Genomic DNA, 16,125 nt, shown 5'->3' on the forward strand with positions numbered 1-16,125 from the left:
AGGACTTAAGTGAGATGTCACTATTTCAGAGCAGGTGAAATGCTCAGCTGCTCTGAAAGTCAGGCTCTGTATGCATTCATCTGGATGAATACAGACTGCATTTTTAAGGTTAAAGCTGAACCCAAATTTCAGAATTATAATTAAACTAAATCCTTATGATTTAAAACTAATTATCTCCACCTGGTTGGATGTCACCTTACTTGGGCTGTTTACTGATGCCACTGCTCTACCAGTCAATCAGAAGTTAGGTGGCTTGAATTTTTCAGTGCTGACCACCAGTCAGCTGACAAATAAAAGGCCTTCAAACCACAACCACTGAATGAAAAGCAGCAGTAACAGATGCTGCATAAGGTCCTAGTGCCACCAACTTTGGGGTGTTGCTGAAACCTCATCCTGCCCACACACATGCTTTCCAACCATGTTTTATGTTAATTTGTTTTAAAAGGCGTGCAAACCCTTAATGAAACACAATAATGGAATGCCTAATGATGCACGTCAACTTGTTAAAGTAAGAAATGCTGTGAATTATTTTAATTCCCTTAAGAAATTATCAACTCTTACACAAACCCCCTGAAAATGAAATATTACGGGGGCCAGATCCTCAGCTGAAATCAGTGGAGTTACACTGATTTGTACCAGCTGAGGATCTGGCCCTTAATTCTAAAAAGAAAACTATTATTTTAACCACTTCTAAAAAGAACCCTCAAAATTTCTTTTCCATTATTTCTCTGGATTTTTTTTTCAATCTGAGTCATTATATTGTTAAACTTGGAGATACGGTCCTTTGGGATGAATAATGGACTGAAATGTCTTCTGTTATCTTGAACTACCCTGAATTTTGAGGGAAGTATTGGCCTTGTGGCGTCCTGCTAAAACGTGAGCCTTTGGAAAGGAAGCCTTGCACAGAGATGCGTCTTCCTGTGTTAAACACAGAAACAGAAGAAAGACAATTGAAGTTTAGACTCAGTTATACACTCTTCATATTCCTGTATTGAGATATCTCCACATGATTATGCTCCTAACTTTCTGTTCTACCTCTTCTACTTGTGTACAGTCAATTTTTTTAAAAAACCAGTAAACTCTAAGGTCAATTACCCTGTGATCTCTAAACTGGGATCATCCAGGTTACTCTTTCCTTTCAGATGGGAGTACTCGGTCAGTGGAGAGAAAAGATTCAGGTGAGACCTCCTGAAAAAAAAATAGAAACATTCCAACTCTAACATAGTGCAATTATTATTAATTAATTATTTCTTGGCTCTAATTTACCTTTATTTTATATTACAGTCATTCATATGCCATTAAATCTTAACTTTTCAGTTGGTTTTAAATGTAAAAGAAAAGGGGTTACTTGGGAAAATCTACTTGGAAATTTAGAAATAGACATCTCTCTTAAATGAAATGTGCAGATGGGACTTCAACCCCAGTTAGTTACCTGGAATAGCCGAAATCTGTGAATCTTTTTAATAAAAACCAAACACATGATGACTTTATGTGATCTTCTTGCATAAAGAAATTTTTTATAACTTTTTTTCAGGATCACGTTGTGGTTTATTAGGATTGTAGCTGGTTTCACACTAAAAATTCCAGTACCAGACACTGCCATTTGAAGAATTTTCACTAGTGACCCTTTCCCACTTGTATTTATGTTGTGTTTTTGTATGTGTACCAGTATACTATATATACAGCATATTGATAGATACATCTCTCCCTATACATTTGTGTGGCTATGTGCATGTGTATATGTGTGTTTACATGTGAGCAATAACACAATTACATGTGCAGTAGAACTGGATACTGCATACATGGAGTGCATTAAGAGACAAGGCTAAAAGCCTAGTTCTTTTAACCATCCTAGAAGTGGAGTTATTTAGTATTTCTGTACCTCCTGAAATGTGTTATAGCCTTTAATAAAACAAAAACATTTGGTTACCTTTTTCCACAGTTGGCTAATGAGCGGTGGCCAATGTAGTTAATATTACATATCTGTGCAATGTTAACTTTCACCAGCCAGCATGATTCCTTCTGTAATAATCCTTTATACAGTGTAAAAACCCTGCTGACATCTGGTGTGAACTTTTACAACAGTTCCAAAAGGGTCTATGTCTCTATTAGGTTAATGAGATAGGAAGCAGAAACCCCTAACTTAAATCATATTATTTGAAAAGTCTTCATTCTGTAATAAACCTGTTACTGAATAATAAAACAGGTACTGTACATGAAAAGAACCTTTTTATATTAGCAACGAGGCATAACAAGATATCAATTATATTGCAATTTGTTTTGCCTGTTTGTTAATCGTAAGATCAGAGACCGACAGCCTTTGAACACACTGATCCAAATCACAGTGTCATGGTTTTTTTCCATTCAAGAACAATAAGGAGGCATTTCTGACCCAAAGAGAGCAAAGAAATGGCCTTTTGTGGGGATAGACCAGTATTCATGTTCTTCTGAACAGATTGTACTTTCTGACATATATTGCTGGGTGGCCCTAGTTTACTAGCTACATTCATTTCCCCCACTCTGTGCTAGTCCACACTCCTCAGTCTAAAGAAAAGTATATATCATTTTTACTGCACACATTCTAACTCAGAATATGGGACACGTTGTACCGTGTCTGTAGGAGGAGAGGCTGTGGCCCACAAATGTTTTCTTTATTGCTCTCCATGGGGTTTTCCACTGGGAGTCAACTTTGATTCCTGCCAGGGCTCTGAAGGAGTTGTCAGAGAGCAGATAGTCTGGAGACTCAGTATATACATCCTTTCTCACCATTGCGGCCCACTTTTGGCTCAGAATGCCCATTGACTTCAACAGGAGAAGTATCTGTACCTGAGTGTGTGACTTAATCATTTGTGTCTGGCTAGTTATTCACCTATAAACATCAATCTATGCACAGGGCTGGCCTGGGGATTTGCTGGACCCAAACTCTCAAGAGGGTACATGTAGGGAGAGGCTGGTGGCAGTGGTGGCGGGGGTTGGAAATCAGGCTGCAAGTTGCTATCTCACTGGTTCTATCATGGAAGGGAGAGATTGGGATTGAACAGTGAACCTCTTCCCATCATTGTCTCACTGGCAAAGGGGAAAGATTAGTTTGTATAAGTTGCTGAGCGAGTGCAGGATTGAGGTAGATCCACAAAAATCATGCACCAAGTGGTCACACTTATCTTGCTTGTGCCTAAGACTGGCTGTGCCTTTGGACCTTTGATCTGTGGTTTCTGTTTCTACAAAGCACTTTCATGGACTATACCTATAAAGCACTCATGGCTGAACATTATTGCAGTCCAAGTTACAAAAGACACTTATACCGTCCATCTGCCCAAATTCCTTTCCTGAGTAGTTCCGTTTTCCATCATCACAAAGATGATATTTCAATAGGAACTGTAGAGCATGTGACAGCCCCATCCCTGACAGTGGGTGTCACTGGGAGTAAGGGAACAGAAGACTTGCATACCACTGACGATGCCTAATGGGTTAGCGAAATTAACGAACTCAGGTAAGTGAACTTTGGTGGGAGTGAACCATGCTCAGACAAATGATATTTCTCCCTCTCTCTGCATATTAGTATGGTCTCTTGGAGATGGAGCGCCAGAAGAACCAGAGAAGCTTGACAATTCCCAGCGATCCACTTTATTTATTGAAAAACCACAGGGTGGTTCAGTGAATGTTGGTAAGTGGCTAGAAACACATTAAGTATGAGGGGTCATACGATACAGATCAAGTCTGACAAGAGGTGCATTTCACATAAGATTTAAATTCTGCCCTCAGGCACATGCAACTCCCATTAACTTCAATGGGAATCACACACTCCTCTTTGAAGAACGAATTTGGCCTGTCTGTGAAGAGACTATTCAACTGGTTAATATCAAGACCAAATTTAGATCTAATAATTTAGTCAGGGTGAAAGCTGGTCACTTGGATAGGACAGGTGATTGCCTGTACTGCTGTTAGCCGTACAACAGCTGACACAGTGGGAGAGTTTCAGAGATTGTTGTTCGTATGCTCTTACACTTTCTCAGTATTTAACTAGAAGAAAGGATTTTGTGGGAGTCTGTAGAGCATAAACAAAACTTACGGACTGGAGAAATAGGAACTAGACATGTCCCTCTCTGAAGCCCATCAATACTGCTCTTTCAGACAGCCATTTGGGGTTGCTATACAACCTCCCTGTCAAGTCTCCTTCTAACAGCATAGCTACACTGCATTGTAAACCTCGGTTCAGACTCAGATTTGAGTCCAAACCCCTCTACCATCCACACAAATCTTTCTATAAAAGAAACTTGTATAAATGTGACAGGCAACCACATTTTCAGTAATGACTGAATTTTTTTTCTTTTTTAAAGGAGGAAATATTACATTTATAGCCAAAGTAGAAGCCAAAGATCTTCTTCGAAAGCCAACTGTAAAGTGGTTCAAAGGTAAATGGATGGACCTGGCCAGTAAAGCAGGCAAACACCTTCAGCTGAAGGAGACATTTGAGCGTCATAGCAAGGTACACTTATATTTTTCTTTTTTAAAGAGACAAAACTTGAAGCCTTAAAAACCATTCTTAACCAGTCATTCATCTAAGGATGGAGGGCATTGTGGTTCAGGCATTGGATAGAGACTCAGGAGAACTGGGTTCAATTTCTGGCTGCACCACACATTTCCCTAGGATGTTGTGTCTGGTAAGGATCTGATGCATCATGTCCACTGGCATAAAACAGGAGCTCCTATGAGTAATAACTTTGAAAGGGGGTCTCCGAGTCACAGTTCCTGTCCAGAGTTTCTCCTGGGCAGCACAGCTCTGCATCACTCCTGACACAGGCGGAGAGAGTAAACTCTCCATCTAGGCCATAGCTTTTAACTTCCTCTTTGTACAAATGTATCCTAAATTAAAATTATTATACTTTGCATTTGAATTTCAGGTTTATACATTTGAGATGCAAATCATTAAAGCTAAGGAAAACTACGGAGGGAACTACCGCTGTGAAGTAACATATAAGGATAAGTTCGATAGCTGTTCTTTCGATCTTGAAGTCCACGGTAAGATTTGCCTTTTATAGATTTATAAATTTATAAATAAAGTCCATTTATAGATTTTCCCCCCTTTACAACAAATATGGTATAACTGTATTCTCAAGGCCACAGTGAAGGAAGTTTTAATGTTAACTTTTTGAACACAATGCCTCCTGAGCAACTGTGATTTCTTTTTGGAATGAAATATATGATAGAGGGGGGTGGCTGGCAAGCATGGGTTTGAGCCAGAGCCCACGGAGGTCAATAGAAAGACTTCTATTGAATTTAGATCAGGCCTCTCCTAAACAAAAAGAATGCCTGTCATAAATCTGTCAAGAGATACCACATGAGAGAGATTATGTATGCAGTTACATCCAAGAGAGGTTCTGATATGGAATGCTTCTGAATCCCCAACTGTGCAGAGAGAGTGTAAAATGGTACCCAGTCAGTGATAGCATTATACATCTACTTTGCCCAGGTATAAATGACTGCATAATGTAGTGGAGACTCAGGGCCAAATTATTTGTCAACTTATGCATGATAAAGACCCTCTTACACACATGCTTAACTTTACTCATGGGACTTCTCACATGAACAAAGTTTAGCACATGCATATTTGCAGAGCTAAAGAGAGATAGGAAGCAATGAGCAAACAAGAGCGAACAATCTTGTCTGCTGCATAAAGGCTACTGTTCAAATCTTAAAACCTGCAAACGTTCACCTGATTCTGTAATTTCAGCTGGTAGGCAGATCCAGTCTAGCTTTCCAAATACCCAGAGGGCAGCAACATTCCAAGCAGCCTAGTCGAGTATTTGTTCATCCTAGCAAAACAAGCCTACCAAATTACCAAGGTCATCAGCTTGGTCATCAGCCAGGGATTGCTAGGAATCTGTATGTATTCATTAGGCTGCTAGGTGAAGGACTCATCTATCCGCATCTATAAACTTTCTATAGGACAGAGTTGTTTCATCTATTCAGATGTCTAATTCATGCAGGGGGAAATTCATCCTTGTGCCAAGGCCCAGTACAGAGGTCTATCCATCAGTTATATCGCACATATACTCTCCAAATAGGGTTTATGTGGTGCAGAGATCCTGTGCTGGCCCTTGATACAGGGATGAATTTCCCCCAGAATCTTCCACTCTCCATCAGACCAAGCTCTTGTATCTTTCTTGCTGACCACACAGCGGGAGAAAGACAAAGTCTATTCTGGGTGGCAAAAAACAACTGATGATGATTTGGGCCCCCAATAAGATTATGCAGGACTTCTTTTTTCCTGTAAAGTGTTGGGCAGGAGGGAATTTACTTTGAAAACTGGAAGATGTCCGTGAGAGAGAAAAAAAGTGAGAGAGACGCAGGATGTGTGGGGTCAGGAGGGAATGTGAGAGAAACATCACACCGTTTAATCTTGTATACAGAAATGTATAATGTAGTTTAGAGAAATGTACTAAGAAAGATTACCTCTGCACTGATGAGACTTGCACTTGGCAGATCTTGATGCCAGAAGGGCATATACATGGTGGTCACTTAGCAATGAAACTGAAGTAGTTTAAAGCACCAAGGTAAAAATATTTCTTTAACTTTTTTTTCTTTCATAGAATCTTCTCAGGCTGCTCCATCTATTGACATCCGATCTGCTTTCAAAAGAAGGTAACTTTGACTGGTGATCCTGTGAAGTTACTCAATAATGGACACATATAGCATACAATCACCTCATATCATCTCTCCTAGCCAAGCATATCAAGTGTTATAAAAAGGTGGTGTTGCAAATAAGGATGAAAAAAGTAGGATGTAAGATAATTGAAAGTGGGTGGGATGAAGTAGCCTTACATCAGAAACTGCATATACAGTATAATAGACTTTAAAATGAGAGTTGAGTGTAATTGCTATAACGGGAAGTGTTGATGGAGTCAGATAATCATACAGCAAGCACAGCAAAGGCTAAATAAAGTTATAGGATTGCATTTATGAAATTCCATTTTTAAGAGATAAAAGCTTATATATCATTTCCTTTAAGTAACTCCAGAGTAGAGCTGGGAAAATAATTGATTTTGGTTCACTGGCAGATTAAAAACAAAAAGAAAAAAAAATTTTGGTCCGGGTCAAACTAAATCAAAACATTCCCCCAAATTTAGGTGAATTAAAGAAGTCTGTTTTGGTTCAAACAAAATATGCCATTCAACCTGAAATGTTTTGTTTCTAGGCATTTCAAAAGAGCTAGAGTCACATAATAACCAGATGAAGGAGGAGGAGATGGAGGCGCCCCTTTTACTAATTAGCCCAGTGATTTACAGGTACTTGGGATGTGGGAGACATGGATTCAGTTTCCTCCTCTGTCAGATGTAGAGCAGGGCTTTGAACTTGTGTCTCCCACATCCCAGGTGAGTACCACATCATCTTCTCTACCCTCAGCCATTTTGTGAATCTAGCCAAAAAATTTTCTGGCTGAAACTATTCAGTGAATTCATGTCACATTCACAAATTGTTTCAGGTTGACCAGAACGGTATTTTTAGGTGAATAAACTATTCATCTGAAAATTTCACCTAGCTCTACTCTAGAGTTAAATAACCACACCAATTACTAACATTTATGTAGCAATTAGTTTGTGAAGATTCCAAAGACTCTGTCTTTTTGCAAGCAGTGCCTTTAAACATCATATACTAACACTACACAGTAGTTCAGGGCAGAAAATGAAAAATGTGTATTACCCACCCACCTTGTTTCTCTCATTCATTTAAAAATAGACAGGAACTTTAAATAGGCAGAAAATAATTACACAAGTGGGATTTAGCCAGCACATTGCAAAAGAAGGTTTTAGCAGACAGCGGATAGATAACATCAGAGACAGAAAACATCCCAACTTTTAAAAATTGATATTGACACTTAAGATCATTACTTCATAAGACAAAATTTGTGTTTTAAACTCTTTTATGTGTGTTTCCCAATACATTTTCCATCTTATTTGTAAGATGCCATTAAATATTATCTATTTCTTTACAATAATTTTTAAAATTTTATTTTGTGATTCATTAAAATATCCTACTATATGCTCCCTGATAGTAATCATCTATGATGTGAAAGTTACTGTGGCCCCAGTCCTGCACTCATTGAAATCAATGGCAAAATTCCAGTTGACTTCAATGTGATAGGATTATTTTCTAATAAAAAGAAAAATGCATGCCAAATTTATCTTGATAATAACATTGAAATATATGCATTCCAGAAGTCTTAGTATACAGCATTATATCCTAAACCTTCTCTCAGATTATTGGAATTTTGAGATAAACTAGCCATTAAAACCACTGTTATGATATAGTCTTTACACTTTCTAAATCTGCACACATTTTTCTTACCAGAACAGAAATAAAAATATTGGGAACACAGTCTGTGGACAGAAAACCAGTGTCATTTGTTAACTTAAAGAAATAAGCAAACAACCTTTATAATTGTGCTTAAGTAGTAACTTTTATTAAATGATGCGCTATTGAGATAAATTCACTCTCAGAAGGATATTAATTTCAAGGTTAATTCTTTCCTAGGGGTGCATTTTTGCACATTGTACTATGACTCAACAGCAACCACAATGCGAACAGAAAAAAAAATACTTCTGAAAACTTTTAAGGGTAAAGTGTATGCAAATTCTAAGGTGAAATCCAAGTGTCATTGAATTAACTGCCATTGACTTCAATAGTGCCAGGATTTCGCCCCTAATGTTTACTGTCATCACCCCAACAATAGAGCATTTTCTTCTATGTACTGTATATTGTAATAAAATTTTCTTGTGTTAAGAAGACCTTCTAGAAGGGACTGCATCTTTAAAAAGGCTACAATCACATTTTAAAAGTGTACAAAGTATTTTTTCTTTTTTTCTGTCTGACTTCTCCCTTTGCTGACACACAGAGGTTAAACTTAAGTGTAATGCTTTGCTAGCTGGTATCTGACACAGCTATGCATTGTTAAATGCAGCACACTCAACAATGCAAATCTTTGTTTTATATTTATAACAGAGATCAGCACAAGCCCTTTGTTTTTTACACATACATATTACTCAAACCCAAAAACAAAGCCCTTTGTGTTGATTGGCTTAAGTGAATTTGTGTTCTAAAATATAACACAAATCTTAGCAAATTAATGTATGCAATCTACAAAAATTTGCCTTAAAAGTATAACAGCAAGCAATACAAACCTTTGTGTTTATTTTTCACAAGTGCTTGTTATGGAACCATAACTTGTGTGGAAACGAATACAAGTTTGTGTTGATTTTATACCATTATTTGTGTGCCTAGACAGTATTGCATATACAGGACATCTAGAGTGTTTGCAATGTGTGTTGTCCAAGTCCCTCTGTATTAAACAAAGATTTGATCTTTTTTTTATTAACAACAGCGGTGAAGGACAAGAGGATGCAGGAGAACTTGACTTTAGTGGTCTCCTGAAACGTAGGTGAGAACCAAGTGATGAAGTGAGCAGGTGTGGATTGGAAACCATTAGGTTCATACACAGAAAGAGTCAGGTTTAGCATTAATCATTTCTCAAGAATTTTATTATCTTACTTTCTTCTGATATTCCTAACCTTTTATTATTTGAGTCTGAAATGCAAAAGTTCAACTAATCATATCATGTAAACATAGTAGGCAGGAAAGAAGCCTCAGATATGAGTGGTGTCAAAGATTTTAGGTTGTGGTGCACTTTCTTAATGGAACAAATCAATAGTATTAAGTCTACATGCTATTTCTTTGTGTTTGCATGGAGTTTTTTTCCTATGCAGGGATGAGCAGGTTGGAAAATTGAGTCTGGTGGGAAAGTAAGAAACTATAGGGGTTAAGCTGGCCCTTTGGGGCACACTTTAAATTAACTTTAGCAAATATCCTCAGACTGGAAATTACATACAATACTTTCAAAATGTAGGCATTTCTGTTATTTCCAAGGGGTTTTCTAGTTCAAGATGTGCAAATCAGGGAAGAAGGATTTTTTTTTTAGATGATCACTGACTCTTCTGCTCTTTCCTTCTCCATGCCCCAGCTAGAGAATGCTGTAAACTTATTATTTATTCAGAATTATGTGCTCTTTCATCATCTGACCAAAGAGCAACAAGCAGGTTGTTCAAAGAACAGGCAGGTATGTTATTGAGACAGTGAGGTCCTAAGGAAAACTTGATAGCCTCTTACAAAAATGAGGGAAAATTAGCTTTCAGATGATATGCAGCATGACTTTGCAGTTCTAATACCCAAAAAGGAGCTAACATCAAACTGTTCGTACATGCACACCAAACCTTTAGGTATATGAACAACAAGTGTTCAATGTTAATTTGATTTTCCTTCACGAGATGGCAGCTAAAAATATTAGGCATCTGCTCCTCAAGACCCCATTTAAAGTTTGGATGCTAATAGGACAGTCCCATCCCTCCAGGTTTCTAGACCTTGGACCCAGTTTTGCCCTTGGATATAGTATAGTGCAACTTCCATTGATGTCAATGAGAGATGTAAATGAGAGGAGAGCATAGAATCATAGGACTGGAAGGGACCTCAAGAGGTCATCTAGTCCAGTCCCTTGCACTCATGGCAGGACTAAGTATTATCTAGACCGTCCCTGACAGGTGTTTGTCTAACCTGCTCTTAAAATCTCCAATGATGGAGATTCCACAACCTCTCTAGGCAATTTATTCCAGTGCTTAACCACCCTGACAGATAGGAAGTTTTTCCTAATTTCCAACCTAAAACTGCCTTGCTGCAATTTAAGCCCATTGCTTCTTGTCCTATCCTCAGAGGTTAAGAAGAACAATTTATCTCCTTCCTCCTTGTAACATTTACATACTTGAAAACTGTCATTATGTCCCTCTTAGTCTTCTCTTCTCCAGACTAAACAAAATCAATTTTTTCAATCTTCGCTCTTAGGTCATGTTTTCTAGACCTTTAATAATCTTTTGTTGCTCTTCTGTGGACTTTCTCCAATTTGTCCACATCTTTTCCGAAATGTGGTGCCCAGAACTGGACACCTCCAGTTGAGGTGTAATCAGCACAGAATAGAGTGGAAGAATAACTTCTTGTGTCTTGCTTACAACACTCCTGCTAATACATCCCAGAATTATGTTTGCTTTTTTTTTTTTGCAACAGCATTACACTGTTGACTCATATTTAGCTTGTGATCCACTATGACCCCAGATCCCTTCCCACAGTACTCCTTTCTCATTTTGTACGTGTGCAACTGATTGTTCCTTCCTAAATGGAGTACTTTGCATTTGTCCTTATTGAATTTCATCCTATTTATCTCGGACCATTTCTCCAGTTTGTCCAGATTATTTTGAATTTTAATCCTATCCTCCAAAGCACTTGCAACCCTCCCAACTTGGTATCATCCGCAAACTTTATAAGTGTACTCTCTACACCATTATCTAAATAATTGATGAAGATATTGAACAGAACCAGACCCAGAACTGATCCCTGCGGGACCCCATTCATTATGCCCTTCCAGCATGTCTGTAAACCACTGATAAATACTCTTTGGGAACGGTTTTCCAACCAGTTATGCACCCACCTTATAGTAGCTCCATGTAGGTTGCATTTCCCTAGTTTGTTTATGAGAAGGTCATGCAAGACAGTATCAAAAGCTTTACTGAAGACCAGATATACCACGTCTACCACTTCCTCACAAGACTTGTTACCCTGTCCAAGAAAGCTATCAGGTTGGTTTGACATGATTTGTTCTTGACAAATCCATGCTGACTGTTACTTATCACCTTATTATCTTCTAGATCTTTGCAAATTGATTGCTTTATTATTTGCTCCATTATTTTTACCGGTACAGAAGTTAAGCTGACTGATCTGTAATTCCCTGGGTTGTCCTTATTTTCTTCTTTATAGATTGGCACTATATTTGCCCTTTTCCAGTCTTCTGGAATCTCTCCCATCTTCCATGAATTTTCAAAGATAATCACTAATGGCTCAGATATCTCCTCAGTCAGCTCCTTGAGTATTATAGGATGCATTTCATCCTATGATGACTTAAAGACATCTAATTTGTCTAAGTCATTTTAAACTTGTTCTTTTCCTATTTCAGTCTCTGATCCTACCTCATTTTCACTGACATTCACTCTATTAGATGTCCAGTCACAACCAACCTTCTTGGTGAAAACTGAAACAAAGAAGTCATTAAGCACCTCTGCCATTTCCACATTTTCTGTTATTATTCCCATCTCCACATTGAGTAATGGGCCTACCCTGTCCTTGGTCTTCCTCTTGCATCTAATGTATTTGTAGAATGTTTTCTTGTTACCCTTTATTTCCCTAGCTAGTTGTTTTGTGCCTTGTTTTGTGCCTTGGCCTTTCTAATTTTGTCCCTACATACTTGTGTTATTTGTTTGTATTCATCCTTTGTAATTTGACCTAGTTTCCACTTTTTGTAGGACTCTTTTGATTTTTAGATCATTGAAGATATCCTGGTTAAGCCATACTTCCCATCTTTCCTACACTGTGGGATGCATAATTTCCTACACATGCATAATTGAAGGGAGAATTTTCTTTAATCTCTGCTAGCACTCACCTCTGACTAAGAAAAAAACACATGCCATTAAATACATTAAAGATTGTGACGGTCTTAGATAGTATGATAACAGGGGCCATATAAATAACTTAGATATCTGAATAGCTAAACTTTGTCCTACAAGAAAAATAAAAATACACAATAAAACCAAGAGCAGTTTCCAGCTTAACCAGTGGCAGAGCTTCCATGGGACCAACTTTCAGTGTATAGTAGAAGCAGGATGTGGAAGAATTGTTTGAATTGATTCATATCCACCAGGTCTCCATTTTTTATCCTCTCTTCATTCCTAACTAGGAACTTCAATTTGATGTGTGTTCATTTAACTATCCTACTGAAACAACACGTAACATGACCATTCTGATTGACTGTCTTGGGGTACTAATATATGGATTGCATATGGGGAGGCTTCATTGTTTTTGTGGTAATGTGAAATTGTGACTATCACGTCACTAACATAAATAATTCATTGTTTTATATGATAAAAATATATATTAATAGAAACAGTATAACTCTTGTGTGGTTAATGGGGAAACCAAACCAACCTGTTTTTAAACAGAATAAATTTTATATTGATAAGACCAGTATTTTGCCTCCACATTTAAGCTTCTGAAATTCAATATATATTTTAACAAAAGTCTAAATGCATAGAGTCTTAATGCTGCTTTTAAAAATTATTTTGTGACACTCTCATAGGAAGTCAAACCAGGAAGCCATCTTATTGACATACTGTGTGAGGTGGTATGTCTCATCATAGCAATGGGTCAATAATGCCACGAAATTCCAAAAGGTGCCAGATCTCAAAGAGATTCAAACATTTATACTTTTTTATAATACATTTTTCAACGAAATGCACATCTCTCGGGTGGGGGAAATTGGATGAGATTGTGGTCTAGATAATTTACAATGGATCTGCCTGGAAAGTAATAAATGTTGTTTGCCCACTATCCACAGGTACAAATATTATAGTCTCAGAACAGAGTGTGGTTGTTCAAAGTGTCAAAATTTGTTCTTAGTTATGCAAGTTATGTTCTTAGTTATGAATAGAGAGGCTGGAATAATTGTTTAATTATTTGAAAATCTGGACATGCTCATCCTAATTGTCAACCACTGCCTGATTTTAACGGGGCACATTATCATCTCAGTTCATGTGGATGTGTGTGTGTAACTCTCATTAGCATTGATAGGAGTTGCACAGCTAATGGCCAGCGCAATGAGATGAGAATTCTATCCCTTAGCGCGTGTCAGCTTTTACATATGTTTGCAAACTGGGTTTGACCTGACCTCATGCAGGAGGAATCTCATTGAAACACGACTGTTTTCAGTAAGTAGTCAGCCTCCATAAATCATAAGCACAAAACTAAAATTTAAGATATAAAATACCGTGCAATGCCAGTCTTTATATTATCTTATGAGTAATACTACCCACCATGAACATTTTGAACCATCTTTAGTTATTTCTTAAAAATACCACTGAACTACTATAAAAGCTTTAGAAACTAACAAATTTATTTGACCATAAGCTTTCGTGAACTAAAGCTCACTTCATTGGATGCATCTGATGAAGTGAGCTGTAGCTCACGAAAGCTTATGCTCAAATAAATTTGTTAGTCTCTAAGGTGCCACAAGTACTCCTTTTCTTTTTGCGAATACAGACTAACACGGCTGCTACTCTGAAACCTATAAAAGCTTGTAAACTTTCTGGATTATATAACGGTATAGTACTGTTCCCTAGTCACTGGCCCAACCCTGCTAGACTTCTCAGAGATCCCATGATTTCTCTATACCATAAGGCAATAAAAGCTGAAGTTTCTTTTATTTTTCCATACATTTGTGTTCTTGCTCTGTTGCCAAAAGTGCTGATTCCACCAGAACCTGTCAAATTTTATCAGCCAGGATTGGTCTCAGCCAGGATGTGCTTCTGGAAAAGAAGGGTCAAGACCTTTGCTCTCTCTTTCCTATGCCCCTAAATTATACTAGCAGCTTTCTTTTTCTGAGATAATCAGTGGATCTCATCAAAATTATAATCTTATCCAGACTGCCCCATTATTCCTGCATTTAATGCTTGCCAGTTTCAAAATGGTTAACTAGTTTTTTTATCAGCTGACTCTGTTGACTCAAATACAGACTTTGAAGCTAACTACAATAAATATGATACTCTAGCTTGTTTAATATGAAATCTGATAAGCTTGAACAAACAGAACTAACTCTAGAGATCTAAGAAAATGCTTCCCATTACTAAAAATCACGGTAGGTACAGAGGTCAACATATTTGTGTCATGAGTACAGATGTCAGTGGACGCATAATACCAGCCTTGTACCAAATTTAACCCCAGTCCTGCAGTCTGATAAATACAGATGTCAGCGATGGGGACATGGGTGGTCATGCCTACTGGCTGGAGCAGGAGTCAACCTAGTGGTTAGAACAGGAGTCAGTAGCCAGGAATAGGAGCCCAGGATCAGAGCTGGACTCAGAGACCAGAAAACCAGAGTCAAGGGTCAGAGCCAAAGTCAGGAATCGGAGTAGAGGGTCAGAGCCAGGTGACCTGGAGTGAGGCATTGCAGGGGCAAGGCTGGGGCCAAGGCAGGAGCAGGGCTGAAAACAAGCAGGTACAGGAGCTAATGCAGCTGTGGGCAAATACTTTGAGCAGCCATTGGACAAATGCTGCTGCTGTGCTTAAGAGCATACCTGTTGGTTCCTTCAGCTAACTGATTCATTTACAAATCCTCTGTTGCTCAGTAGGGAGGTGTAGCTCGCTGGTCCCAGGTTCAGCTGCGAACCCTAATTCCTGACAGCTCGCCTGGGACCAGTGAAAAGTTCCTAGTATATCTACCATATGGATATTCTCTTCTGGTTCCCAGGATGGGTCTTCCAGACCATAACCTTCCCAATAACCAAGTATTAGACTTTCCCTCAAACTCACCTGGAGTCAGGGATTTTTTGAACTACATACTCATCTTGCCCCTTAATGGATATGGGTGTGGGCAGGGGATTGGACAGGCAGGGAACAGGTTCTCTGTGCGTGGCTTGAGAAGGGAGGTATGGAACATGGATTAATTTCCAGTGACTTGGTAAGCTGTAGCTTGAAAGAGACCAAGTTGTTCTGTTCTATGATCATGAAGAGCCCTATGCATCAGTGATCCAGTTTAGCTGAGGGGTGGATGGATTTAAGGTTCTGGAATGGACACCCAGATCTTGTCTCCTATTGCAAGGTTGGGAACGTCTGGATGGCCCTCATTGGCATGGCATTTATAGGCTTCCTTAGAGGTGCTTAGGTGCTCTTGGAGCTCTTGTTGTATCTGATGCAGATGGGTGACCAGGTCCACTGCTGTGGATACCAGGGAGACTGTGGGCATGGAAGCGAGGATGGAATCTGTAACTAGCATAAAACAGGTTTTGCTGAGTGGAGGCATGGGTGGAAATGTTATAAACGAACTCTGTGTATGGTAACAAGGGAAGACAATCGTAGTGTTGGTAATTTAAGCATCAGTGGAATCATTTTTCCAAGATCTGGTTAACATGTTCTGTCTGCCCATTGGGGTGAGGGTGATATAAGGGACTCCACACCAAGGATCTTGAAGAAAACCAGGAAAAA

General features: G+C 38.5%; 1 protein-coding gene across 1 annotated transcript in view; it reads left to right on the forward strand.

Annotated features, from left to right (window-relative positions):
• Positions 1 to 16,125, forward strand: part of MYBPC1 (myosin binding protein C1) — a 192,367-nt gene that overhangs the window by 123,173 nt on the left and 53,069 nt on the right. The window contains exons 7-12 of the mRNA XM_073335999.1: positions 1,143 to 1,178; positions 3,560 to 3,664; positions 4,338 to 4,486; positions 4,902 to 5,019; positions 6,591 to 6,642; positions 9,380 to 9,436. Of these exons, the coding sequence (XP_073192100.1) occupies positions 1,143 to 1,178; positions 3,560 to 3,664; positions 4,338 to 4,486; positions 4,902 to 5,019; positions 6,591 to 6,642; positions 9,380 to 9,436 (517 nt within the window). The remainder of the gene's footprint in view (positions 1 to 1,142; positions 1,179 to 3,559; positions 3,665 to 4,337; positions 4,487 to 4,901; positions 5,020 to 6,590; positions 6,643 to 9,379; positions 9,437 to 16,125) is intronic.

The sequence above is a fragment of the Lepidochelys kempii genome, chromosome 1 (genome assembly GCF_965140285.1).
Source record: "Lepidochelys kempii isolate rLepKem1 chromosome 1, rLepKem1.hap1, whole genome shotgun sequence".
In the NCBI taxonomy this organism is placed as follows: Eukaryota; Metazoa; Chordata; order Testudines; family Cheloniidae; genus Lepidochelys; species Lepidochelys kempii.